Source organism: Azolla caroliniana, unplaced genomic scaffold (genome assembly GCF_043228905.1).
Source record: "Azolla caroliniana isolate FFs.n. ecotype wild unplaced genomic scaffold, voAzoCaro1.0.p SCAF_10, whole genome shotgun sequence".
In the NCBI taxonomy this organism is placed as follows: domain Eukaryota; kingdom Viridiplantae; phylum Streptophyta; class Polypodiopsida; order Salviniales; family Salviniaceae; genus Azolla; species Azolla caroliniana.
In genome coordinates this window covers 1816833-1844414 of record NW_028230445.1, presented here as the reverse complement: position 1 = coordinate 1844414, position 27582 = coordinate 1816833, and the positions used below count along the sequence as shown (strand labels likewise).

Below are 27582 nucleotides of genomic sequence, written 5' to 3'. Positions count from 1 at the left end.
CCGAAGCAAAACGACGTGGCCGAGCATTAGAATAGGACGCTGGTAGAAGGTGTCGCTTGAGGAGAAAAGCATGTCCAAATTTTATTGGGCTGAAGTGATTCGGACAACCGTCTACATCCAAAATCGGATATCTGCCTCAGGGACAAAGGTGTCGCCGATTGAACTCTACTTTGAGCAAAAGCCAAATTTGACACACCTTTGGGTGTTCAGTGGCATTGCATATGTCCATGTACCGAAGGAAAAACAGAGAAAGTTAGATGTGAACGCCGAAAAGTGCATTCTCGTCGGTTATTTGGACGAATAGAAGGGTTATAAGTGTTATAACCCCCGATCGAAACCGATCTGAGTCAGCCGAGATGTCTTTTTTGATGAATCAGCACTCTGGTATTTCTCCCCACCCAAACCCGAGCTGATTGTTGTAGATAATCCGGTGGAATCCGGAACAGAGAGAAGCATCGCGGAATCCGAACAACCAGATATTCCGACTTCTCACTGGATGAGTGGACAGAATTCGGACTGGTTAAGTCCGAGTGGTGAACCGGATGATGAGCCAGCGAGTAGTGAAGACTCAGTGGTGCTCTCCCCGCGCAAGGCACCGAGGAGACGGTTCACGTGCAAAGAGAAGGGGAAGAAGAAGATGTCGGAGTATGACACCAGCAGAGACGAGTTGGATCAGAGCGAATCCGACTCTAGACAAAACATAGATGGACCTTCGAAAGAGAAGTCTAAGTCAGCCAAGAGGGCCCTGAAATCGGCTAAAGAGAAGTTACGTTGATCCACCTGCCAGAGGAACCCCGTAAAAAGGTACGGATATAATGAGTACATGGCATATCATTATATGTACATGACGAAGGTGGCAGAAGTGCTTGAGCCAGACAGCTACGCAAAAGCGGCGAAGGACGCAAATTGGCATGCCGTTATGGAGGAAGAAATGCATGCACTCACAGAAAATGAGACGTGGGATTTGGTGGACGTACTGAAAGGAGTGAAGCCGATCGGTTGTCTGTGGGTGTACAAGGTTAAATACAAAACCGACAGCTCCATGAACCGGTGCAAGGCCCAGTTAGTGGCAAAGGGCTATGCGCAACAACACGGCATCGATTACAATGAGACGTTCATCGTTCGTGTCCTCCTTGAGGTGGCAACAGCGAAGGGGTGGCATCTACATCAAATGGATGTGAAAAACGCGTTCTTGCAAGGTGAGCTTGAGGAACATCTGTTTATGGTTCAACCCCCCGTATTTCATTCCGGAGTGAATACATCGGCGGTGTGCCGATTGAAGAAGTCCCTCTACGGACTCAAGCAAGCCTCGCGCGCCTGGAACGCGAAGATCACGCATAGACTACGTCGTATGGGGTTTGCTCTGTCGAAATCGGATTCTTCATTTTCATCTGGCAAGGTCAAAACGGATCGGTGAGCATATTGCTCTATGTGGATGATCTTGTCATCGTCGGCACCGACCTAGACGAAATCGGCCGCATCAAATCCCAGCTTGGAGCATCATTCGAGATGAAGGATCTAGGAGACCTTCATTACATCCTCGGGATTGAAGTTATATGCAACCCCGAAGGCATACTAATCAGCCACCACCACTATGTGCTAAGTATGCTCTTCAAATTCGGCATGACAGAATGCAAATCCATCTCAACTCCTCTCGACCGAAATGTAAAGCTTCACCCTGACTCCGGAACGGCATGCAATCCGAAAAGGTTCTAGCAAATAGTCGGAATCCTTATATATCTGACCATCACCCAGCCGAACCTCAGCTATACAATCGGATTGATTAGTCAATTCATGGCGCATCCGACTGTGGAGCACCTTCAGTGCGCGCACCGAATACTCGAGTATGTTAGTGGCACTAAGGACAGGGGGTTGCTATATCGGACCGGTGTAGCCGAACAACTTGTTGGCTACATGGATGCCAATTGGGCCGGAAATGCCGGCGACCATAGGTCTACATCCGGATGTGTGTTTTCACTAGGAAGCGTCGCGGTCACCTGGAGTAGTAAAAAGCAACCGACAATAGCATTGTCGAGCACGGAGGCCGAGTACCAAGGAGCGGTTGTCGCAACGTGCAAAGCCATATGGCTAAAGAGGCCCTTGAAGGATCTGCGAGTGGAGGTGTCTGATCTGACAATGATCTATTACGACAACCTCAGCAACATCCATTTGGAAAAGAACCTTGTCTTTCACGCCCGGACTATGCACATCGATGTGCACTATCATTTTGTCCGAGAACGCGTTCTCTCCAATGAAGTGGAACTGTTGCATGTTCTGATAGATCGGCAAGTGGCCGATATCTTCACCAAACCTCTGGGCTTGGACAAGTTGCGGCAATTTTCCGATGCACTGGGTGTGCAGTATCTAGATATGCCGAACTTGAGGGGGAGGAATGAGAAAGATGATTGAAAAGTCGAGTCAGAAACCGATTTCGATTTGGCCCGACTGAAAAAGTCGGATGGCACGGGACGGTTGAAAAAGCCGAGACCGGACGCACAGGGAGCCACCGGAACAGAGAGCCCAAGCCAAAGCCAACCAAAAAAGGGGGAGGCAAAGCCGGAAAGGCCAAGACTAAGACATGGGCAGATGTGGTCAAGGGCCTTAAGGAGGACAAATTGGAGACAACCAATTCGGACAAGAGCTAGAACAAATTGGAATCACGCGATTCGGAAGCGGTGCTTGATTCGGAGGAGCCGGATCAACTGAAGGCCAAACGCAGAAGGAGGCAGCAGAAGTCGACACCAACACGGAGGAACCGACGGGTCGAGATGCGCCGGAGTCACAACAGCAAAGGAGCTGAGATGGGCCTTCTGAGCAGACAAGCCGACCGAGAAGGTCGAAGTGCACGGGACCGGACAGGTCGTGGAAAGCGGAACTTAACAGGACGAGGAGCACGAGTCAGGCAGGAGGATGCCAAGGGAAGCCGGAGGAGAGGATCGGCTACCATTGACACTGACACTTGCAATCTGACCTGAAGTTGAGCTTGAGGGGGACTGTTGAGCGAACAAACTCAACCGGATCTGGATCGGCTGAATAAGCCAAAGCCGGATCAGTATCTACAACGAAGAACCAGATAGGTGTTCGGATCAGTCTCCAAAAGCAAGAGCCGAATCGGATTGGAACCGATAGGCCGTTAGAGGCCTACGAATCTAGCCTAATACGTAGGCGTATTTTTGGGAGTCAGTGATAGTCGCTCGTATGAGCATTGAAGTACATGTTAGTACTTCTGTCAGTCCGTGTAAGGACTTGTATAAAAGTGCTCACTAAGCACATTGTATGTACAGAGTGTTATTATTTTGAATTGAGTTTACTGTTCTGCTTTCTTTGTCTCTCCTGCGTAAGACTTCCATTAAACCTGTGTCTTTATTCTTTGTTGCTATCTAGTGTAACCGGTCCTGTCAAAGCTTCTGCAATCATATTCTTTTACACAATCTCGTGGAAATCAAAACTTCAGTAGTGCACTGCCACATCAACAACCGAGGCCAAATACGTAGCCGCGTCCCATGCAGTGAAAGAGGCTCTATGGCTCAGTCGGCTAGCGCACACGTTTCGACAAGTCGAATCCGACTCAACTCTAGTTGTCTATAGTGACAATCAGAGCATCTTTTCTCTATCGAAAAATACGATCCCGCACAACGCCTCCAAGCATATCGACGTTCGATATCACTTTGTTCGGGACTACGTTGTTCCAGGGAAAATCAGCCTCGAGAAGATATCTACAGCCAATAATGACGTAGATGGAATCACCAAGTGTTTTTCGGCGAATCGATTTTGATCCCTACGGCACCAAATGAGCGCAATGAATAATCGGTTGATCATAAATTAAATGGTTTCGAACAATCATCATCTACAATTCGAAGTTCGGCCTCAAATCCTCTGACTTCGACCTATTCGGCCTTCTGTTTTCCGGAGTTTACCGACTTGAACTAAAATCCGATTCGTTCAACAACTTTGTACAAATCTGTATCGTTCACTTATATTACAGATTTCGGATGTATACGCCCATTACGGGGGAGTGTCGAATACAGGTCTCTAATGGACGTATTCACATTGTCCCATTTGTACACATTAGGTTTAGGACATCTTTGTAAACACTAAGAAGGACAATTGCCCTAAGTCAATCAGTATATAAACTGACTTTGTAACCTAAGTTGATGTTGTTGTTCATTTTATAAATTGAGCCTTTGGGCCTAAGCAATAAACGTCATCTTGTGCCTAACATTTTGTTCTCTTCCTCTTGCATTCCTACTGATCTTGTTACATATTTTAGTTGCTTGTAATCATAAATCATCTCGACTTGTACTTGTTAATGATCTCTCAACAACGGAGTATTGACATTGTTCCGCACTAGACGGCAGCATTCTCAACATTTACTAGTTCTCCAAACCCTCTTTTATGGTGCACGAACAATAGCTTTACCAAAAATTGTCTTTCGAGTTTTGACAATCCGTTGTCGCGTTACTATGCGCGTGCGTGGAGAAACGAGGCGGGACCACCGGAGTCTCGAACCGAAGAGCGGGTGATAGAAGGGGAAAGAGAAAGAGAGAGACGCTCGGTTATGTATGAGCAAAGAAACACAGGGGCACGGCCCGTCAACGCAGAAGACGCGAATGGACACAGAGACAGAGAGACACAAATGTTTGTATATTAACGATTGACAAATAAACAACAGATCACGCGAGCGGTTACAACCGAACAGGCCGGCGAACAGATGTCGATGCCTGTTCGTCTACGCACGAAAGGGGATAGGATGGAGGTGCTGCCGGAAGCACACGGGCGTTCCTCGAAGCAGCACGAGCCTCCCGAAAACCTGCAGAGAAGAGCAATTGAGAACAAACAGAGGAGAAGCGTTCGGTTACGGCCCGACAGCACTTCGTCCTCCTCAATGCGCGATCCCCTTCTCCCCGCGTCTCCCTCTCCTTTATAGCTTCAAGAAGGGAGCCGTTTCCCTCATTAACTTCCTACCTACCGAATCTAACTACCTAGGATATACCTTTGTACCTAATCCTCTATTATATACATTAAAGGGCGCGCACGCGTGAAGAGCCGGTTCGCGTGCGCTATGCACCAATTGCGCTAAGGGATGGTTTTCTTCACGACATCCGCCCCCACCTAACCTCGCATCCACCGGTATGCACCCAAATTGGGTTCTGGTTGGAGAAAACCGGTCCGGGTTCCGGTTCCTCGTCCATCGGTTCGTCCTCCGTTTCGGACTGTTCGTCGTCGCTGTCCGGGCCTCTTACATCCGGTTCGCCGTCGTGGCGCTTCTTGAACGCCTTGATCCGCTTCCCTGCTACCGGTATCGCCATCCTCGTACCGTCGAGTTCCGTCAGGTGATACGTCTCGTTGCCGTTGGCGCTCGTTACCACGTAAGGCCCAAACCACCGTTTTGCAAACTTCCGTGTTGCCTGGTGCTGGTTGTCGAGGCTGCTGTCGTAGACTAGCACCCAGTCGCCTTCCTCGATTTTCTTTGGTCGGAGCTGGTGCGTTTGGTCGAACCGGGCTTTGTTCCTCATCCTCGCCGTCCGAAGTCTCTCCGCCGCTTGTTCCACATCCCCTGCCCTCCGCTCGAGCTGCCGTATACGCGCCGCTATAAGTTCTTCCCGGTTCATCTCGTCTCTCCAGTCCACTGTCGCCCAAGAGGAGATCGTCCGTTCCATCGGCATGATCGGCTTCTGTCCGAACATGAGCTCTGACGGCATGAACCCGGTTACCGAACTATGCGTTGTCCGGTCCGCCCACAAGGCATAAGGTAACAGTCGTGGCCAGTTCCCGACCTGGCCTCCGCATGCCCAGACTAGCGCTTTGACGATCGGTCCGTGTCCGCGCTCCACCTTCCCGTTCGCCTCCGGATTGTACGCTGTGGTGAGCGAGAGCTTGACCCCTAACCGGTCGAACAGGTCCTCGGCCTCTTCGGCGTCCAACTCCCCGCGGTCAGCCACGATCTTCCCGACGCACCCGTACCGGCATATCACGTCCTCGATCAGGAACCAACACACGGCCGCGGTCGTTTTGTTCTGCAGGGCTCGGCCTTCCACCTGGTTCATCAGGTCCTCTCGGGCCAGCACCAGATATCGCATCTGCCCTACGCCCATCGGCATCGTCACCAAATCTACCATCCATTTGAAGTGGATGGCCGGAGGGTATGTAGGGTGAAGCTCGTCCTGATGTCGGACTATGGAGTGTATCTGACAGCTCTCACAAGTTGTCACGAACCGATGCACGTCCCGGTACAGTCCTGGCCACCAATACTTCCCCTTTAGTTTCTCGAACGTGGCCCACGTCCCACAGTGTCCAACCCAGGGGTTGTCGTGGTAGACCTTCAGCAACTCCTCCTGTTCCTCCTCCATCGCCACTACTCGGAGTGGGATGTTGTTTCTCTTCTTCGTGTGCTTCCACAAGTATCCGTCCCGGAGAAAGAATCGGTATGCTTTCTTCCGGATCCGGTTGGCCTCGTTCTTTGTCCATGACGCATCCGGCGTCATCGTCCTTAAGAATCCCTCAATCTGCAACCACTCCCCGTCGTATTTGCTCTCGTTAAAATCGTTAAGCGCCGGAGTGCTCCCTCCCTCGGTTGTTACGTAGGCCGCCTCGAAGAAGTCTACACCGACTTCCTCCTCTTCCGAAACCATGCCGCCCTCGTCGTCGAATCGCGCCCTCGAAAGCATGTCGTCCATGGCATTGTCTTTCCCGGAAATGTGTCGTATTTCCGGATCCAGGGACTTGATGTACGCTATCCACCTGAGCATTGCCAGGTCCGGGGTTGCGCATCCGGAAACCATGCCGAGAATCGGCAGGCAGTCCTTCTCGATAATCACCTCTGTCCTGATCAGATAGTCTTTATCGACCTTCACCGCCGAAACGATACCCCAGAGTTCGCGTTTAACCTGGGCGTATCCTCGCTGTCGCTCGTTGAGGACCTTCGCGCCGAACCGGATTGGGAACCGAATGCCATCCTCATCTTCTTGGTTGACGACCCATCCGATCCCGATCAGACTTGTATCTACCGTTATGTAGATGGGAGTGCCTTTCTCGTAGACAGCCTTCCGGAGTGCCGGAGCTGCAGCAAGAGCCTCCTTCATCTTTCGGACCGACTCCATATGCTCGTCTCACCACTCGAATTTTCGCCCCTTTTTCAGCAACCCGTATAGCGGCTCGGCAACGTGGGCGTAGTGCGGGATCCATATGTGGTAGAACGCGCATGCTCCCAAGAACCTCTGTACCTCCGTGACTGAGTTACAGTCGGGCTTCATTGCGGAGATGGCTTCTACCTTAGCCGGAGACGATTTCCGGCCATACGGTCCGCATAGATGTCCGACGACCATGATCTCTGATTGCCTGAAGGCCGATTTCTCCCCGGAGAAGGTGAGCCTCGCGTCCTCTAGCCTCTGCAGCACCCTCTCGCAGTCGTCAATGTGTGTCGCCACGAATCTCCGGCATCTGTCCGGTCCGATCGTTTCTTCCTTTTCCTCTACCGTACATCCCTTGATCGGGATGTCGTCCAAGAATGGCATGGTGATGTCCGGGATACAATCCCTCAGCACGTTGTTCATCGCATTCACCATGTGGGCCACCGAGTTCGTCCCTCCTTGTGGCAGGGTACACATCCATACTAGATCGAGAGGAGTCTGCATCGTCGTAATGTCTCTGCTCTCTACGGCTAGTTGGAACTGATCGTACCCCGAGTATAGATCACCGACCGAGTAGATCGACCTTCCGGCGAAGGCCTCCGCGAACTCGTCTATCGTTGGTCTGATTCCTGCGTTCTGAATGGTCACTCTGTTGACCGGTTGCAGGTCTTGAATGAAGCGCAACGTCCCGTTCTTCTTCGGTACGGTAAACCACCGGTTTGAGTACGGGGCACTCGACGGTTCGAGGATGCCCATATCAATTTTCTGCCTCAACAGCTCCATCAGCTCCAGGATGTGAGCTCTCGGTACCGGAATTGGTTTGAGATTCCACGGCACATGCGGTACTGTGAATATCACCATCGGCTTCACGACTGTCAGGTCTACGCACCCGATCTCTCCCGGTGAGAATGCAAAGGCTTTCCCGTGCCTTCCGAGCATTCTCCGAAACCAGTCTTCTTCCGCCGGCAGTAGGAACCCACCCCCACCGATTTTGAGCTCCCGTAGCGTTCTGTCGGTGAAGGCGTGTCCTATGCAGGCCGGATCTCGTAAACTGGGGTCCGACGCGACCCCCTTGATTCGCAACTTGCTGCCCTCCGGTAAGGGTGCCGCGATTGGCCTTACCTTCCGGTCCACAGTCTTGTACTTCGTGTTAACCCGAGCCGTCCGATCCGACTTGAGCCCTCGACTAAAGTCCGCGATGACTTCGTACATCTCTTCTGAACAAACCAGTATCGTCTGGTCCTCTTTAAGGCCCTCTCCGACCACCTCTCGCAGTATTCCCAAGGTATCGTCGAAGGAGACCGCCTCCACGGCTCCGTTGATTTCCTCGCTGGGCCCGAGAACTCCGCACGCCCGAAGTCACTCTTCCGCCCTCGTCTTTTCTCGGCCAACGACGCCGACTATCGTACACCCTCCGTTGTCGGAGAAACAAAACTTCCTACTTATGGTACAAGGTTTCTTCGGTTTCGCCTCTATCGTACATTTGTGGGGTTTTCCCGGAGTGTCCGGACTGTCGCGGCCCCACGCCTTGACAGCCCTCTCTAAAAATCCTCTCGATTCTCGCCACCAAGGGACTCGCGGTTTCGCTCGTGGTTCGGTCGCACCGTCAGGAACTGGACCGAATGACACCCGTCCTGACTCTTGACCCTCGCGTAAGCCGACCCGTTATCCAGCACCTTGGTCTCCATCCGCGCTGTCGTAATGTACGGTTCTCCCAGTATGACCGGGTGCGAGGACGTCTCCTGCACAAAGAAGTGTTGATCTATCTCGACGTCGCCGATCTTGACTCGCACGTTTGGGCAGGCCCCGTGTAGTTCCTTGGTGGCGCGCGTCGCCACCCGTATCTTCCACCCGTTCTTGGTGTTGATCGGCCATTTCCCATTCTTGTAGAAGTCCATGGACATCAGGTTTATTTCCGAACCGTGGTCCACCAGCACCACCACCGGTTCCTAAACATCTCCGATCTTCACCGGGGTTTCCGTGGTCGCTCGGGCCCAATGTGGCCTCGAGTAGTGGCTCTCCGCCCACTCGTCTTCCAGCGCCATGTCCTCTATGTGCGTCGTCCGCACCTCCACTAGCCTTTCCGGTTCTATCTCCGTCAACAGCCTCTTCCTCTTCACCAAGTCTACGATGGAGTCGTGGAACTCCTTCTTGGCGATTCCGAGCACCTCCCGCAACGACAGTTCCACCTTGCTGTCGAGGATTCGTTCTTCCAGGACCTTTCGTAGGTCCGTGGTCCTTTCGATCTCCGTGCCCAACTGGTATCCGCCCTTCTTGTGGTTATCTCGGGCACTGGTCTCACCGGCCTCGTTCTGTTTCGGCCTGAATCGGGTTTCGTATCTCTATGAGGGTCCAGCCCCTCCGGTTTTACCTACCCGTTTGTCTTCAACCAGAGCCTCGTAGTTCTGGCAAGCTGCTTCGACGAAACCCATCTTTTCTTCGATCGGGTCACTCCACCCGGTTACCTCCTGGACCCGCTTCTCCGCGCGGTCCACCTCGTCCTTCTTTAGTCTGGCACCGGCGAGGCCTTCCAGCACCGTCGGCCAGAACCCGGCTTTGCTCTCCTTCCGGGCCTCGCTGCCACCGACCCGAATACCGGCCGACGCCGAGTAGTGGACGGTCTCCGCATGCCGGGTTGTCGCCTCTTCCATCAACCTTTTCATTCCTCCTCGCCCGTCGTTTCGGTTCAGGGCCCTCCGGGTATCGTCGGCGTGCACCCGACCTTCCCACAGGTACACTACCCGGCTTCTCAAAGCCTCCACAAAGTTCCCGCAGTCTTTTTGGATGTGGCCGACCTCGTCGCACCACATGCACCTATTTCCTGCCGGAGGCCGTCGGTCACGAGCCTGTTCGCCACCTTCCCTCCGAGCCTAGGCGATCTAGAGATCCTTTACCACCCGTGTCAACTCCTCCAAAGTTGTCCCCCCGGACGAGCCTCTGACCACGCCGGTCGAAGCCGAACCGGTTTCGAGCCACTCTCGGGTCTCTTCCCGTCACGCCTGCGGTATCGGTTCGAGCTTCCTTGCTGCAGCAGGACCCGCCCCCGGTTGCCCCTGTATCAGCCCACTCCCACCGTTTGTCAAAACGGCCGCAGACTCTTTTTACCACGGCCCAGTCGGCCGTAAGCCCGTCTTCGGTTTCCAGTAAGGAGCCCACTTGCTCCCGATCTCATGCGTCAACCGATTTGACAAACAGTAGGACACGACTTGTGTCCAGAACAGTCTGATCGAGCGCCGAAAGGCGCGCAAAGCAATCCTCAAACTCCCAAAGGAGTGCCAACGCATTTCTTCCTTTGTCGGGGGACTCCACCCACTCCATGAAGCCCCGCTTCGAAAGTCGAAGCGCGTCATCCAGCCCGTATTTCTCCAGGAGCCGTCCTTCGAACTCCTCCCAGGTCCGGCTCTCCGCCCGGACCTCGAGCACCTCCGCATGGATGCTCGGCATCGCCACTCGAGGGAATCCGGCAAGACGCCTCTCTTCCGGAATATCCCTCATCAACATCTCCGCCCGGTAGGACGCCAAATAACTCGTGGCATCCTTTCCACTGAACCGGCCGATCATACCGACGATCGCCTCAATAGCCCTGTCAAGGGCGCCGGTGCCCTCGCGTGCACTTACTATCCGGTCCACGGCCGAAGCCATGGCCTCTGCAAGATCCGACCCCCTCATCTTCTGCTCCTCTGCCGTTGGTTTCACGTCAGGTTCACCAAATATGTCGCGTTACTACGCGCGTGCGTGGAGAAACGAGGCGGGACCACCGGGGTCTCGAACCGAAGAGCAGGTGATAGAAGGGGAAAGAGAAAGAGAGAGACGCCCGGTTACGTATGAGCAAAGAAACACAGGGGCACAGCCCGTCAACGCAGAAGACGCGAATGGACACAGAGACAGAGAGACACAAATGTTTGCATATTAACGATTGACAAATAAACAACAGAGCACGCGAGCGGTTACAACCGAACAGGCCGGCGAACAGATGTCGATGCATGTTCGTCTACGCACGAAAGGGGATAGGATGGAGGTGTTGCCGGAAGCACACGGGCGTTCCTCGAAGCAGCGCGAACCTCCCGAAAACCTGCAGAGAAGAGCAATTGAGAACAAACAGAGGAGAAGCGTTCGGTTACGGCCCGACAGCACTTCGTCCTCCTCAATGCACGATCCCCTTCTCCCCGCGTCTCCCTCTCCTTTATAGCTTCAAGAAGGGAGCCGTTTCCCTCATTAACTTCCTACCTACCGAATCTAACTACCTAGGATATACCTTTGTACCTAATCCTCTATTATATACATTAAAGGGCGCGCACGCGTGAAGAGCCGGTTCGCGCGCGCTATGCACCGATTGCGCTAAGGGACGGTTTTCTTCACGACACCGTGATTTTATTTGTTTCTATAAGGAGTTCATCGTGGAATACAAGCATACATAAATGAGTAGAAACCAGGACGAAAGTCATAGGAAGTAGAGACACTTGCAGTAAGCTCTTTTTACTTGTAAATTCCTTTAAACCAATCTCAACTTCTCTCTAACTCTCTCGACTTGTTCACATCTCGACCAGTAAGTGGTGGCCATGACTTTATTTGTTTCTATAAGGAGTTCTTCGTGGAATACAAACATACGGAAATGAGTAGAAACCAAGAGGAAAGTTATAGGAAGTGGACACACTTGCACTAAGCATTTTTTACTTGTAAACTCCTTGCCAATCTCAACTTCTCTCTAACTCTCTCGACTTGTTCACATCTCGACCAGTAAGTGGTGGCCATGACAACATTCCCAAGTGTTTTCATAGTACAACAACAAGAACTTTAAGGGACGAGCATTTTAGCTTAACATTTTTCTTAATCGTATGGTGTTTATCTAAGTTGAGGAAACAAATAATTTCTATAAATTGATCTTTGAAACCGTAGTATGTGAACTTATCACACTAGGTTTTCTCTCAAGAAACCCGTACTTCTCTATCTCCCTCTTATTAATCACTAATGTCAAGTAAAAGAACCACATTTACAATAGCATGAAATACATCACACTGATCTTTGCACATTGCCTATTAGAAATACATCCTAAGAGGCCAAACCTAGAGTATGTTATCCATAACCTGTGTTCTTTAGTACGTTTAATGTTGCGATGTTTTGCAAAGACTGGCCAATTAAATAGACGTGAGACACACCTTTGTTATGCATTGTAGAAGTTGGAACAATCCCAACAATAAGGAAGCAAGTAGAAATGGTGTGGGTATGGATGATGGTTGTGTATAAACTTGTGAGTTTTCAATGAAAGAAGTGAACCTTGAGGGATTAGCAAAAACTGGGAACAAGTTATTCATCAAGTTTGAAGGTCTTGAATGAAGCACAGTGACATGTTCGTTTTCATGATATTTAACCATTTTTTTGAATACGAACATTCCATGGTTTCAAAATTCTCCAATAGCCTTCTCTTTCAATAGTTTTATGGACTTCGGTATTGGGCCTTTGGTACAATAATCAATTTTAGGTTCAATGGCATGTATGATATTGTAAATATCACCGTTGGATCCACAAATGTTGGATTGGCACACCCTAGGGGGGGAGAAGACAAAAGCCCTTCTATATCTCTCAAGCATCTATATAAACTTTGACTCTTTTTTTAGTAGCTAAAAGATCCCACCCCCACCATCTCAAAGTTTCCCTCCTACTTCATCAAGGAATATGTCAAGTTCATTTTGAGTTCTTTAGGCTAGGACCCACGACTATTTTCAGCCATCACCAACTTACCTCTAGCAAGGATGTGGCAACAAGCCCGACATTCCTATCCATCGTCATGCCTTTCGTATTCACTTAGATCTCATCTACTACACCACTTTCCATGCATTCATTGATGGAGTGTAATAGCAGTAGAGTTTATTAAAATCACCCCAATCCTTGCCTAAAGGCTTGAGACAACAACATTAATCTCCATTTCCCCAACCTTGTTATTGAATGAGACTACATCCATGGTCCCCACATATGTTTTTATAATTTTGAATTATATTATTCTTTTCTTTTTTTTCTATTTGTCATACCCTTTGTTTTTCTCTCCCTTGAGTTCACTCACCTCAAACAAGCTCAAATGTATGAGTTGCATGCAAGAGATTCAACTCTTCCATGGTTTGGGTCTTCCATAAGAGCTCAAAAACTTTGCTACAAGCTCCCATCTGGATGTAAAAAATATAGTACAATCTAGATTTGGAGCTCCTATTTTCCTATGGTAATCATCGTGCTTTGTTATTAGCCCTAGGTTTTACAATTAGTATGATTTGTATTTACTTATTGTAACTTTTTAGTCTCTTTTGCCATGGATAATGGAGAACATATATATATGTAAGTGTGCATGATTTGTCTAGTGGAATGGTTTTGGCATCTAGTAAAGATAAAGAAATCTCCATTGTTCTTTGTTTTTGTCCTTTCTTTCTCTCTATATTCTTCCTATCAGCACAAACATAGTTTTACGTTGATGATTGTTTTTGCCTAAAACAACGTACATGTAATGTCAAACAAAATATGCAAATGTCATTGTTGAAGTGAAAATTATAATACTATTCTTCATTTTGAAGGTTATATTTATTAGAAAAACGTCAATATATAAAATATATGAGTGGTAGTTGTGGGTTGAAACTTAAGGGTCAAAAATGAATTGCAACTAAAGTTTTTCTTATTCGTTTGTGTGTAGGATCTATATATCAACGGAGTTAAACCCTCCTTTATGTCGTTTGCAGAGCTCGGACCGGCGTATACCCTTTTGATGGCGAATCGGGCGGAGATGGTTGTCAGACACCTCCAAGCTTCACACTCATTTAACAATTAATTGATTATTAAGCACGATATCTCTCTCACTCTCTCTCATAGACAATAAGAGTAATGAATATGTTTATTAACCTTCTTTGCTAAGAGGTCTGGCACCAACAAGGAAGAGAGATTAGTGTTCTCTAACTAAACACTTCACTAATCTCTCTTAAGCTTAAGGATCCAAGGAGGAGAGGAAGCTCTAGCTCTTGATCAATAGGGAGACCTTTACAAATGGAAGAACCCTTACAAAGCCACCATAATGTGGTTTATATAGTATTTACATTTAGGCTTTGCCTCTTTCACACTTGGCTACCCATTAGCTCATTTTCCTCTTGCCATTTCTTCTTCATAGTTACTTTAGTCGTACTACGTCCTTGTTGATGCACTATTCTTCATGACCGATCGTGGTACAATCCAAGCGCTTAACAGTTTGTCATAAAAATGTTAAATTATGGGGAGAGAGAGACAGACAGACAGAGAGAGAGAATACCTTCAACTACTATATATATATTTGTTAGGTCATAAACCCTAGGCCTCACAATGGTGGTCAATAGACTACCTCCGAGGTAAGTTACCATCATTTTAACTATAGATAGTTATTTTATGTCAAGTCGACATAAACACCACACAAGCCCTTACTTTTTGAGATTAGATCACTTCTCATTAAGATGATGGTTAGATCACATGCTTAAGGTTCAAAACACTCATTGCATTGGCTTCCTAGATTTAAATGGTAAACAAGTACAAAATTTAAAAGACAAGTAAACACAAAATTGTGAGCTCCAAACATTAAGACTTGTTGAAATAATATTTAGTAAACTCCTTCAAGGACAAGGTGTCTAAAAAGCTTGATTGAAAGAAATACCAAATTGATTTTCCTTTTGGAATGCTTATCTATTTTGGTACGCTATGTAGACCTATCAAACAAGTATTCATTTTTCTATATCGTTTAATTTATACATATTTAATTTATTGTTAATATTGTTGTTCATTTTACTTTTAAGATTATTATTATTTATTAAATGCCTTCATTACTTGTTTACTTATGGTTCCTTGGATGGTTCATATATCAAATATGGAAAGTTTATGTAGGTGATCATTGGTCATGCATGTATGTATCATAAATGAGCTGTGTACATTTTGATCATGGGCCTAGCATGATGGCCATAGAAAAATTTCAAACGTAAACCATCCTAGGTTCAAAGCTCACCAAAAGTTCATACCCAAGGTAATAATCCATTGATCGCGAAATCAACAAAAAATAAAATTAGAATTTACGTTATATCATAGCCTTATCTATATTTTTCTCTTTAAGCACTGAAACTCTTCATGTAGACCCCAAACCACGGGCACAACTAAAGGTGGCGTTAAATATCAATGAAATGACAAAGAACGTACAACCATTTGTTGTGGATAAAATTTTGTGGAAATGATATCTTCAAGGTCCCACTTACATTATTGTTATCCTCAATTTCCCATAGAAAGAGTGTGCATTTATTTTTTCAATGTTTAGAGATTATTCTCGTGCATTGTGTAGTAGAATGTCATGTAAAAGCCTAGCAAAAGCTATTTATTAGTTATGGACGATACCATGCAATGAGATGACATTGGGGACAATTAGATGTTTGTGAGATAGCCAACGTCACAAGCATCGAGTAGCCTCCAAGAAGATACCATCCAATGGAGATGTTTGAAGTGTGCACAAACATCAAGAAATGAAATAGTTTTTGAAAACTTCATTGTTGATGTTATGATACATAAGAATTGTGATAAAAATACAGTTGGAAAAAAAAAATGTATTGATAGACATTTCAACAAATTGCCATGTGGGAAAGTTGATGTTTACATGGGTGACAATGGTTGTCTAAGTTTTTGAGTGTTTTATGACATTATCAATACTCACATGGTAGTCGTGGAGGTAACTCCTTACAATTTCTCATGAAAAAAGTTAAAGATCTTACATATCCATTAGAGAAGTCGCTCACATTTTCTTCATGTCTCCAACGTTCATACACTATTCGACTTCACACCTAGCTAGGAGATGGGTGTTGCCCAAATGCATGATATGATTTGTCACAAGAGGGAAGTGTCCGTGGGAAATTATCCTTCGTACCACACAATGTTTTTGAATAAGGTGCACCCTCACTAGATATCATTTCCCTACAATAGTCAACACATCACATATAGCTATGAAAGAGCTTGCATACTCCACATGTTAATAATTATTTTCTTGCTATATAGGTTGAATATCTTATCTTCCCTCGTACATACTAAACATCACATGGGTCAATATTGGCCTCACTATGGATGTTAAAAACAATTATCTATCACGAATGGGACAATGGATTGCATGCTTCCCTCCTCCCAACTTTCTCATCGAATAATCCGATGCAGCTATGCATGCCGCACTTTATTCCGCACATCTACTTACGGAAGGCACTCGCAAGTTCATTGTAAGCATCGCTTAATCATCCATAACGTGCGAACTGACACGATCCAAGCAGCGCAATCGAGAAGCAGAGTGACTAAAATAGCGATTTTCACCAATCGAGCCAGCCAGCCAGCCATCGTGCATAATTATGGTTTAATCTGACACAATGGAGAGATAATAGCAGTTTATCTAGATGGACCCAGAATGAATCGATTCACATTGTTATTGGTCTGTTTGTTTGTACTGGAGGATACCCTAGGAGAGAACCCAAGTTGTGTGTGTGTGTGTTTTCTGTGGACAGGAAAGGATCTAGTGGGTGATATGGGAGGGTCCACACAAGGCAAAAGGCCATTGGTGTGAGCCCCTGTCCTGTCCATAAGCTAATGGAATGCATACATACATGATACAATGGAAAAGAGAAACCTTCATCTTCTTTGGGACCTCCTTCCCCTGTCAGGAGAAGATGCAGGCCTTCTTTTCCTTTCCCTTCTATGAAAGAAGCAGACATGGATCAGAGCTCAAGGCCCCATAGTACTAAAGTTCATCCTCTTCACTCCCCAAGGATGGATCAAGATTATAGAGGGGCTATTCGAAGATCAGTGGATAAACCTCTTTATCCATCTCCTCGTATTTCTACTCCATCTGTAGATTATGATGATGTATTTGGAGGCCCACCCAGGTTAGTAGCATCACTACTTGCATCATCATCATCATCATCATCATCATCATCACTACCACCACCATCACCATCATTAAATGCGGAGAAAACAATCCTGTCTAAGGTTCCATCCTTCCGATCTTCTCGAGTTTTCGAGCTTCCTGTCTTCGGCGATGATGTCATCCCGGGCAGCACATATGATGTCTCGAAGACCCCGTCATCACCGCCTCTTTTTGTCTATGAAGATATATTCAAAGAGAATAGGCAAGGTTCCGATGTTGTTGGTAGCTCTAGTTCATATGGAAACCCTAATTCCGATGCCAATAGTAGATCGAGACCAAGTTCTCGGGCAGGTTCCCGAAGAATGAGCCCTGTACATCCTTCGTTGGCAACGGGAAGTGAGCCCACCCGTGAAGAAGCCTCCTATGTTAAATCAAGCTTGGCTTCCTTTACAAAATCCAGGTATTTTCTATTCATGGTTTCCTCGACTTGTATAGTGTGGTTAAATCTCTTTGTGAATTTATAGTTCTCTCTGTTTGTATGGGCGTGAATTTATGTTTTCCTTCTTTTCTCTTGTTTGTGTATGCATTCTTGGTTGGCACCTTTCTATGCGTGGGTTGGCAGTTCTTTTTTTTTCTGCGGAAAATTGGGGTTTCTGGATTGTATAGGCGTGAATTTTTTGAATTTTTTTTTGTATATGCATGTTGAACCAGTGCTATTCTGTGATAAAGTAACAAATTTATTTCTATCTGTGTAAAATAGGCACAACTGAAGAGTAATGGTAGCGCCATTAGTTGTTGCTATTTTTCTCCGTGAAAAATAGAAATTTCTATTTTCCCTCTTGTTTTAATAGATATCACCAAGGGATGTGACTATGACCTTGGCTGGTGTAGTTTCTTTTCTTCGTAAAGAATATGAGTTTTCTATTTTTCTAAAGGAATTGTGTTTAATAGGCTTTCCCAAAGGGAAGTCCAGTGCCCTTAGGTCGTGTCATTATTTTAGTAGTGAAAATTGGGAATTTATCATTTATATTCATTTAGTTTGAATGGGCATGACCAAAGGGATGTGTCATCACCTTTGTCATCATGTGTGGTGGTGTTGTTTTTTCTAGTGAAAATATGAAGCCCCAATTTTAATGTTATTGTTTGATTAATTGCTAGTTTTTCAATGTTTGGTTTTGAAATAAAGTTAAAGATTAATTTTCGAAGATAATTCAAATAAAATAATATAGTGAATTTTCTTCAAAATTTTGATTAAGTAGCTAAGTAGGATTCAACTGCTGGATTAGAGCAGGTCAGGTGGTGGGAAGGTCACAAGTAAAAGTTCATTCTCTTCATTTTCCTCCATTGATGATAGCAGAGAAAGAGGATTTGATATCCCTTCCTTACTTCCAAGAAGTGCTTTAACTTCAGCTAGTGTACCTCCATCGCCATCGCCCCAGCATCCTTTGAGCCAGTTCAAAATATCTCCCAAGTCTAGTAGCAACAACAATGGGCCAATAACTGGCATCGAAATTGACGATGTATTTGGTGGTTTTCCACAAAAGAGTCTTCTTCAACAAAGGTCAAGTAATGGTCGGGATGCATTTAGGATCAAATCAGAAAAAAACTACCCAAATGACATGTTTCAAAGCAACAATGTAGTTAAAACACCGAATGATTTTTCCAGAAAGAATCGAACGTTTTCCCGTTCTTTCTCTTCAACAGAGGACCAAGCATTGCATGAGGATCTCATTGAAATTAGAATGCATAGAGATGGAAATTCTCGGGGTCCAGAAAAGATTGGAAAAGAATGGATTACAGTTAATGATTTGCATCAGTCCACCAAATCATCACAACCTGATAGTTTATCCCAACATCAATTCAAAACATGGAAAGACTGGACTTCAGATTTGCCTCCTAATCAATCAACAAGCTCTATCAATGAATTGGTTTCAGGTAAAATGGAAGCATTTTCTAGGGTTTCTAGTGAAAATAGGCGAGGTGTGGAAGTTAAAAATGCTAGGAACATGGCTGAAAATCTGATTAGCAAAAAATCTGATGATAGTTTGACTTTAAAGCAGTATCATGAGAAGATTTCAACAAGTTTGTCTCCGATATCTGCAGAGGAAACTGTCGAAATGGAAGAGAGGGAGCTTCAGGCATTGTTAGCTAGTGCTTGGAAGCTGAATGAAGAGAGGGAAAAGAGAAAAGAGCAATCTAGAATCTCAAGAGAGAGGCCAAATGTTGTAGAGTTGAAAGGGCAAGAATTGCAGCCTAAGGCCAATCGGCAATTCAAAGAATCTCTGTCTCAGAAAAGTAAGATGGATAGGAAAAATGATCGATTTCTGAAAAGATACTCAGATCAAGACACGGAGGGTGTAAAAAATTCTGATACACTAAATAGCTCTGGTACTGTGGAACCTAGTTTTAATAATAACAAGGTTCCAATTGAGAATATGGCAGAATTCTTTGTTAAGAGTGATTCAGTTGTAGAGGAGGACTTCACTGTAGTATTTGAGGAAACTCCCACTGAAGTGTCTTCAGAAACAATAGCTGATGTAGGCCTTGATGGAAGGAAACAATCGACAACTGATTCACAGACCTCTATTGAATTAGATGTTGGTGTTAATGCTGACAAATGTGCAGAATCTGATGAATTGCAGGTAAGCTCTTGCCTTAGAAGACCCAATAATAATAATAAATTGTTTCACCATGCTATTCAATTTATCATATCAGTAGAGAGATAACACTAATTTATTTATTTTTTCATCATTTAACATGCTCATATTGCACAGAAAGTACTATGCATAGGTGAGGTTATAATTCTAAATATGTAGCACTGGAGAATCACAATAGATAAGATAAGACATGAGAAGTTGATAGGATTCTACATGCCTGTGTCTACACAAATTTTATTAACTATTATCATCTAAATTCTAGAATCCTTGACTAGGAAGAAGAGGAAAATACAGATAACGGATGCTGCTCAGGAATACAAACAGCTCCTGAATCTTTAAAATGGAGGATAATAATCATATCCAATGTACTGTCCTCTATGTATCACAGCTACATGTAAAACTTTACGAGGATTAGATACCATAAATTATGAGCAACACAGTATTCTATGATTTGATGTTACATGCTTTATTGGGCTATCCATTTCTACAGTAAAGTTCACCTTCATGACCTTTTCTTATAAAATCTCACTCATAAATTCCATGTCAAACAGGATGTTGTGCAATTGAATGAGGAGTTCGACATATCACCGAGGGAAGAGATTGAAGATATAGAGTGTTTCTTAGGTGAGTACCTAGTGTTAACTTATTGAACTTCTATAATATTTCTAACAATTGCCGATTGAAATTCATTACATTTGTGCTCAGGCATATTTGATACTCTTAACAGGTCTTGTGTCCTCATTAGATGGGTTTCAAGAAATAGAAGGAGAGTCATTGGAACGAAGAAAATCAAGATTAGAGCGCCATGTGCGAACGAAAGAGAGAGCGGTGGGGCTTGTGTGGTAGACTTTATGAACTTAATGAAGCTCTTTTTGTAACCTTTATCCATTTTACTGTTAGGCAAAAGCAGTGGAGGAGATGCAACAACGAGAAGCTGAATTGCAACGTGAGCAAGAGGAAAAACAAGTAATATTTCATTTTTCCATTAGACAATTATAGTAAAAGAAATTTGTCTTAAGTATATAAAAACATATGAGTAAACTTACCCATGTTTTGCTGAAGATAACACACACATGCAAACCTACCTCCCAATGCTCACAAGGAGAGTGCTTATCCACAAAAATCAGGTGTAGTAATGAGGCAAAAGCCACTAATGAGTATTTTGGAAATCACAAAGGATGGAACTTGATTTGTTAGCCATCTATGGAGGCATTACCTAAAAGGTGGTGGCCTAATACACTCAACCACACAGGAAGACAGACTATAACTCATGATTACCAACTAGCATTTTGATGCAGTGCTTGTAGATAGTGAACTATCATTTGGGTAAAGGAAATTGTTGGATTCTGTGACGTTGTAACTACATGTTATAAGCATTTACCTGCAATAATGATAAACATTTACGTCTCAATGTAACTACACTATATAGTAATTTGAAGGATTCATTTATTAAAAAAATTGGGAATGAAAGAAGGCACACAATACAACATAAATTCTGGGAACAGTGATCCTAGAGTATCTCAAACTAGCCATGCTGGCATTGTTGTGAATATCTTCTTCTCATGAAGGATCATGAAGAAATCCTGGAAGCATGCGGTGATGATCTAGATTTTTCTGTAATATATATGCATCTCGCAGTCCTCAAGAGCATTTTGTACTCCCAAAATGTATAGGGATCCAGAATGCTTGTAAGGTGGACATGGTGCATGAGACTAACTTTCGTGTGGGTCATAGCATCGGGTCATGTTATAACAGTCTAGAGGGAAAAACCTAAGCTTTCTGCTCTTCTTGTAAGCTGTTCACAGAAAAGGAGAGCGTTTTTTATTGTGATGTCCTTGTAGGCTGGGAATTGAAATGTGCAGCGGTTATGTCTCTGTGCATCTCACTATGGCATAATAAGTATCTGACTTGAGGATGATGTGGTGATGAATGGAGCTAGCCAATCACACATTTCACGCGATTGGGGAGGATTTTGTGGAACTGTATTGATCTAGGATGCCATGACTCATCAGTGCCAAATGATGGTATCTATTGGAATCTTTCATCACACCCGGAGGATGCACTAGTCCTGATTAGTATCTGATTTAATGATGGCTTCCACACTATACTGGATGGAGGTCAAGCGTGAATACGTAAACTGCCAACATAAACTACATTGGTGCACATGCTTATATAGGATGCCTTTCCATCATTCCCTTACTATTGAAAAACTGAATTGCAAGAATTAGATAATTGCATTGTTAGTCATTTGGTTTGTCTCCTCACCACATATATCTCTTATCTTCATCTGGTTTTTTAATCATTTACTGAGTTGTATTTGTAAGAGCAGTGTTTGAATTCATTTGGATATTTAAAATATGATTTTACAGAGGATTTACGGTGATAGAGATCCAGATTTAGGTTCTCTGAAATGTTATGTGCATTGATGTTATGGTCAATCTTTCTTACAGCAACTCGCAGAATCTTCTGATCGGAAGATAAAACAATGGGCTGCAGGGAAAGAGGGAAACTTGCGAGCACTTCTATCCAACCTTCAATATGTGAGGCTCTTTTATGCAATATATTATATTTATAACTATCTAACTATCCATTTGTGTCTGTGTTAATCCCAAATGTGACCAAGTTTTTGAGTTCTTTTATGGCTACTTTTCCAGGTCCTCTGGCCAGATAGTGGGTGGACAACTCTCCCTCTTACAAGTTTGATAGAGGGATCCGATGTTAAAAAGGCTTACAGGAAAGCAACATTATTCATACATCCTGATAAGCTGCAGCAGAAATCAGCAACACTCCAGCAGAAATATATTGCAGGGAGGGTATTCGATATTCTTCAGGTACAAAAACACTATGGGAAATTTTGTCTCATTTGATGTACAGAATGATAAACTTTTCAATATGGCTTTTAAAAAGGGGCATTAATAATAATAAAAAAGAGGAAAATGCTAAAATTTGTGAAAATCTCAGAGGCTAACCTAATTTTTTATTCCTTTAGGGTTTCATTAACTTAGGATGCCCAACCATTTATATTTAGCAAGTCTGTAGGGTTCTGTATTTTTTACTCCTGAGCTATGGCTTAGAAACGCGAGGAACCACACCACCCTGTCTTGGTGTTATTATTCCAGAATCCAATTAATACTAAGCTCTTTGCTTTTTTCACAGGAAGCTTGGAAGACCTTCAACACCCAGGAGCTATTTTGAAAGGAGGGTGTGTGGAAGTGGAACATTCAAGTGCTTTTCTCAATTATTTATATTCTTTTTGGGTGATGATTGTAAAACTTGTTTATAATCCAGCAGTGGATCATAGGAAATTGTACACTATAATTTATACTGAAACAATCTGTTTTTGTACCTACCAATGTTTTTAATGCAAGGCCTTGACCATTTTTCTCATATTGTGGATGTACATTTAGTCCTATGCTAATCTTTATACAGCCTGATAAGCTACAATAAACTTCGAGGAAGAACATAGAATATGACAATTATGCTAGATGTAAATTTTAGTTTGTCATCCTGCTATTGTAGTTCCATCAAGTTGGTGAAGGTGTTAGTTTTTTTAGCAATTACATGTATCTTCGGTGTTATCCATTAAGAAATGGACTGTATTAACTTCTATATTGATCATTGGTCCTATATGCCTTCTAGCAAGGGATAACAGAATACAATTCCTTGTTTCTTCACTATATAAATGCCACAGTTATCATTTTATACAAGATTATTCAGTCCCTCTCATAATGTTAGAAACTCGCATAAACGTCATTGTGTAACCATGTAACATTGTTTACGTTGTGAATTTCTTCTTGTTGAGACCATTTCGCCTTGTGAAATTGTGGTACAATGAAACCTGAAGGGTTTAGTTGGAATAGCTGATTGTAGACAATGAAGTGATAGTGATATAGTTTGTTGTGGACAAATTTGATTGATCAATATTTTTTATCAATGCTTAGCCGATTCAATATAGATCACAGTCCAATATTCTTGAAAAATGACACATATATATGGCGTCTATATTCTATGTTTATAGTGAGATTGAAAGATTGTAGTTTTCTTGTCAATTGGTAGAATTTGTTTTGCAACCAATGTCCCAATGCACCTAGCCATTTTGAAAGTAACTTTTTGAAACTCAATGAATAAGCTACCAAGCATAAACGAAATAATATCTTCCCAAGATGGAACATGCTAAGCAAACTTTGTAAAATAATGCTACTCGGCAGCCAACTTTATTCTATGCCAAGAGACATATCAAAGCCTTGGGCTTTGGGTAGTTGACATAATTAATTATATGGGTGAGGAAATTCTACTAAAGACATGTAATCAAACAAAACACATTTCTATCATATTAGACATGCGTAGAAAATTGCTTCATATCCTCACAATCATGGATAAATCACAACCACATGCATTTAAAAAGCATCATAATGATGTGAACCATTACATTCAATCTCGACGACATGACCTTAATGCCTATGGTTCATTAATGAATATCAAATTTCAAGGATATGCTATGCCTAACATATAATGTTGCAATAATATAATGTATTGGCAAAGAGTGGTATGTAGGCCAAGGACAATCATTATCATACCTTGGGTTAACGTTTTTTTCGTAAAGGCCTTGGTTTTTTTTATTTCTTGACATCCTTAGGCAACCCTCCAAAGAGAGAAAAGGTGGATTGAGGTTGACCGAGGGGGTGTCATGAAACAAAGAAAACTCGAGGGCATGTGGAGATAAAAGAAAAATTCGAGGTCTTTCATTATATAAGCAACGACATATGAATATGTTTTTTTTTCACAAACACTTGTTGTCTTTCTTAAGGGATTGTATCTATAAAAACTACACAAAATGACCATTCTAAACATAGATTAACAAGGCAAATGACAATATAGTCTACATTTTTAATACAACTATGGCTTTCAGTCAGGAGCGGTGAGTGTTCTTAAAGGCTTGGGAGTAATACATGTGGAGGCAAGTGGGGAGGTAGATGGGGATTAAGAAGCATAAGAGGTTAAAAGACCAAAGGATAAGGTTAGAGAGGGCAAGGGAGTGGGAGAAAGAGGTATGATGTGGCGAATGGAGCCACGCCCAAATGTCATAAAGCCGCACGCTGTTATAAAAGATCGGCACGAGGGCGCGCGCCGGGAGTGAGAAAGAGCACGAAAAAGAGAGCCGCTCCGAGACAACTTGGGCGGCCAAAAGGAATGTGTGGGAGATCATGGCCTCCAAGTGTGAAACCGGAAGCTCGCCCGCCGAGTATGAGCACGCACACCACACTATGTATGCAATTGGGATGTATAGTCCCACGAAACCCGCCACAGTGACATAGACCTTTAAGAGGCGGCTCCCCTCGTATACTGGCGGTATCGCACCGCCCCTAATTATTGGTGGGAACACCCACTTGCTTATTGCATAGAGGTAGAGGGTCATCGCCGCCACCGTCACAATGCTTTGCGTAGGAACCACTCCTATCGCCCCGACTTGCGTGTTCCCGGGCACCATCTCTTCTAGCTTGTCCATTCTCTCTCTCTCTCTCTCTCACTCTCTCACAGATAAGTTATGACAATGTAAGGAGAGCTTTGGGTGTAGTTCAACAAGGGTTCTCTCGTGGCACACACTCCTCCTCTCTCTCTCTCTCTCTCATCTTTCTTTGCCTTTTCACACTTGGCTCTCTATAGGTTTGCTCTTTCACACCCCCTAAGGAACACCGTCCTTGATCGGGTAGATTGAACGATATGTTACGTCTCTATATGTTAGGCTTTTCACACCCTCAAGGAACTCGTTGATCGGCTAGATTGAACGGATATGTTGGAATGCAATAGGCCTTTCTTCTAAGATGAGGCTCACATATCTTAAGCTCCTCTCTCGCCCAAACTACAAACCAAGATAGCTCTTTCACACCCAAGGTTTTTTCTTCTTTTACCGAATAATATAACCATATTGCAGCTACACCAAATTGATGTTTTCAAATGTGAGCCTTCTTATCTAACCAACACACAAATGGTATGATCATTTGTAGAAGTTGGAACATGCCAAGGAAAGTGTCCACTCAAAACGTCGAAATTTTGAAGACGAATTGAATTGCTAGTAAAGTGACAACAACGGATCAAAACGATATTGTTGAAACACATGGATCAAGGATGGAACATCAATATTTCTAAATGGAAGTCTTAATTGGACCAACCACAAAGTAAGAGATTAAACCCAACTTGGATTTGGTGAAATACCTTCAAGGGGTTTTATTTAGATCTAGAGAAAATGATTTGTCAAAGAGATTATCATAGTAGAACAAGCCACCATTTGTACTCCCATAACAACAATGACCAACATGGAAGAATGTTTATGATATTTTCTTTTTCATTATCTTCTTGGATAAAGCTTCATAGACATTGCATATCCTTTCTTATGATTTCAAGATTTGGCACAAGACCAAAATCCAATAAAAATTAATGGGTTATGAAGAGTGTGGAGTCCTTTTACTAGGGTAAATAATCTTTGAGATTAGATGAAGAGTGTGGAGTCCTTGTCACGAGAAGTGAGGAACTCAAAGAAAGTGCACTAATGTCTTCTTACAAAATATAATGGGATTGTAACAAGTCCAGTAACATACGCAATAAATCTACAATTGACTTTAAAAAGTAAAGCAAAGTCAATTGGGATCCATATAATAATAACACCAAAACATACCAAAGAAATCAATTACATTGAAATGTTGATATCAAACATATCACATGTGTGAGATTCTGGTACTAGAGTTTGCAAAACATTTTTCCTCCATGAGATAGGTGCAAAAAGTGTCTCGTAGATGTCTTAACTTATGCTAGTGCTTGACATCAATATAAGTGGGTATAAACATGAACATCAATTATCGTATGGTTTAAATGAAAATCGTATGTGTAGTTTACAATGGTGATTCCACCATGGAGCAAGCAAGGGTGGTTGATGTCTTATAGAAATGGATTAAGACTATTGCAACTAAATGAAGCAAACGCCAAAATATATATTGAGTCCATATGATTATAATAGAATGCATTGGCTTAACTTCTTGAGCATGAAAATGAGGTTGTTTTGTTTAGTAGTTTTGTCAGCATCAAATTACATTGGTAAAGGAGTGTTGTAAAAAAATGGAGATATATTTCAAAGTTAAAGGAAGAATACTATGTTAATGAAAGGATCCCTATACAATTTACAATTAGGGACTATTGGTAGAGTTGATGGAGCTTTTCTTAAACTATCATTCCATTAAATTTACAAAACTCTATTCCAACGTCGTCCTATTTGGATATACTAGCAACGGGTCTAATGTGTTGGCACAAGCTTATCCATAAAAAATATGTGTTAAAAACCAAAGAACAATGGATGTATTTTCTTGTTCAAATATCTCTTCTTAGTGATGTGAACTTCCATTTCTACATCGGGGATCTCTCCCACCATAGAGTAATTGAATATGTATTTCCAAGGAAGTGCATCTAAAGTCAACAAACAATTAAGTTTATGGGTGCATTTGTAATGAGCTTGAATCAAGACACTACAAGTGTCAATCATATGGATTGACCAGCAAGGATAGGATAGTGTCTAGAGTTGCTAGAAATACTAATGCACAATATTATATTGCTTAAATAATTGATGCCACAAATGGAAATATGGATTGTTGCTAACCAACTTGCACTATTTTTCTTTTCTTCCTTTATCTAGATTTTATTTGGCACAAAGAAGATGTGTCACGTGTGTGTGTGTTTACATTGTGATTTCCTTATTTACAAAAGAAGATAATAAAAATTATGTCTTTGGATATTGAAATATTCTCTTTAGCGATTTTGATAAACGTAGTAAAGCAAGAAGATTCAAAAGTAGGCGTTCATCCTACAAGAGTCACTCCAAGTTTTAGACAGTCATATGTGCACCATTGAGGATTACATACAATGTTTT

At 43.6% G+C, this 27582-nt stretch overlaps 2 protein-coding genes across 3 annotated transcripts; one reads left to right on the top strand and one right to left on the bottom strand.

The window, feature by feature from the left end:
• Positions 1-16747: 16747 nt before the first annotated feature.
• Positions 16748-23054, top strand: LOC147858650 (uncharacterized). Of its 2 annotated transcripts, XM_087325393.1 has the most exons (9): positions 16748-17470; positions 18302-18945; positions 19114-19652; positions 20219-20291; positions 20395-20495; positions 20568-20633; positions 22118-22207; positions 22322-22498; positions 22824-23054. In XM_087325393.1, the coding sequence occupies exons 1-9, from the start codon at positions 16842-16844 to the stop codon at positions 22860-22862; spliced, it is 2358 nt and encodes a 785-aa protein (XP_087181519.1). In that variant the 5' UTR covers positions 16748-16841; the 3' UTR covers positions 22863-23054. The 2 variants fall into 2 exon arrangements, with proteins under 2 accessions (XP_087181519.1, XP_087181518.1); XM_087325392.1 differs by having other exon boundaries at positions 18302-19652.
• Positions 23055-24521: 1467 nt separating this feature from the next.
• On the bottom strand, positions 24522-25299 carry LOC147858649 (uncharacterized). Its single transcript, XM_087325335.1, has one exon. It carries the CDS (start codon positions 25171-25173, stop codon positions 24577-24579), a length of 597 nt encoding a protein of 198 aa, XP_087181461.1. The 5' UTR covers positions 25174-25299; the 3' UTR covers positions 24522-24576.
• Between the last annotated feature and the right edge of the window lie 2283 nt (positions 25300-27582).

What these genes read in the sequence shown, in the direction of transcription:
- LOC147858650 (XM_087325392.1), top strand. Translation starts at nt 16,842, where the DNA reads ATGAAAGAAGCAGACATGGATCAGAGCTCAAGGCCCCATAGTACTAAA. An exon ending in GCTTCCTTTACAAAATCCAG is followed by an intron (nt 17,471 to 18,301) that starts GTATTTTCTATT and finishes GGATTAGAGCAG; the next exon opens with GTCAGGTGGTGGGAAGGTCA. An exon ending in GTGAGCAAGAGGAAAAACAA is followed by an intron (nt 20,634 to 22,117) that starts GTAATATTTCAT and finishes TCTTTCTTACAG; the next exon opens with CAACTCGCAGAATCTTCTGA.
- LOC147858649 (XM_087325335.1), bottom strand. Translation starts at nt 25,173, where the DNA reads ATGGACAAGCTAGAAGAGATGGTGCCCGGGAACACGCAAGTCGGGGCG.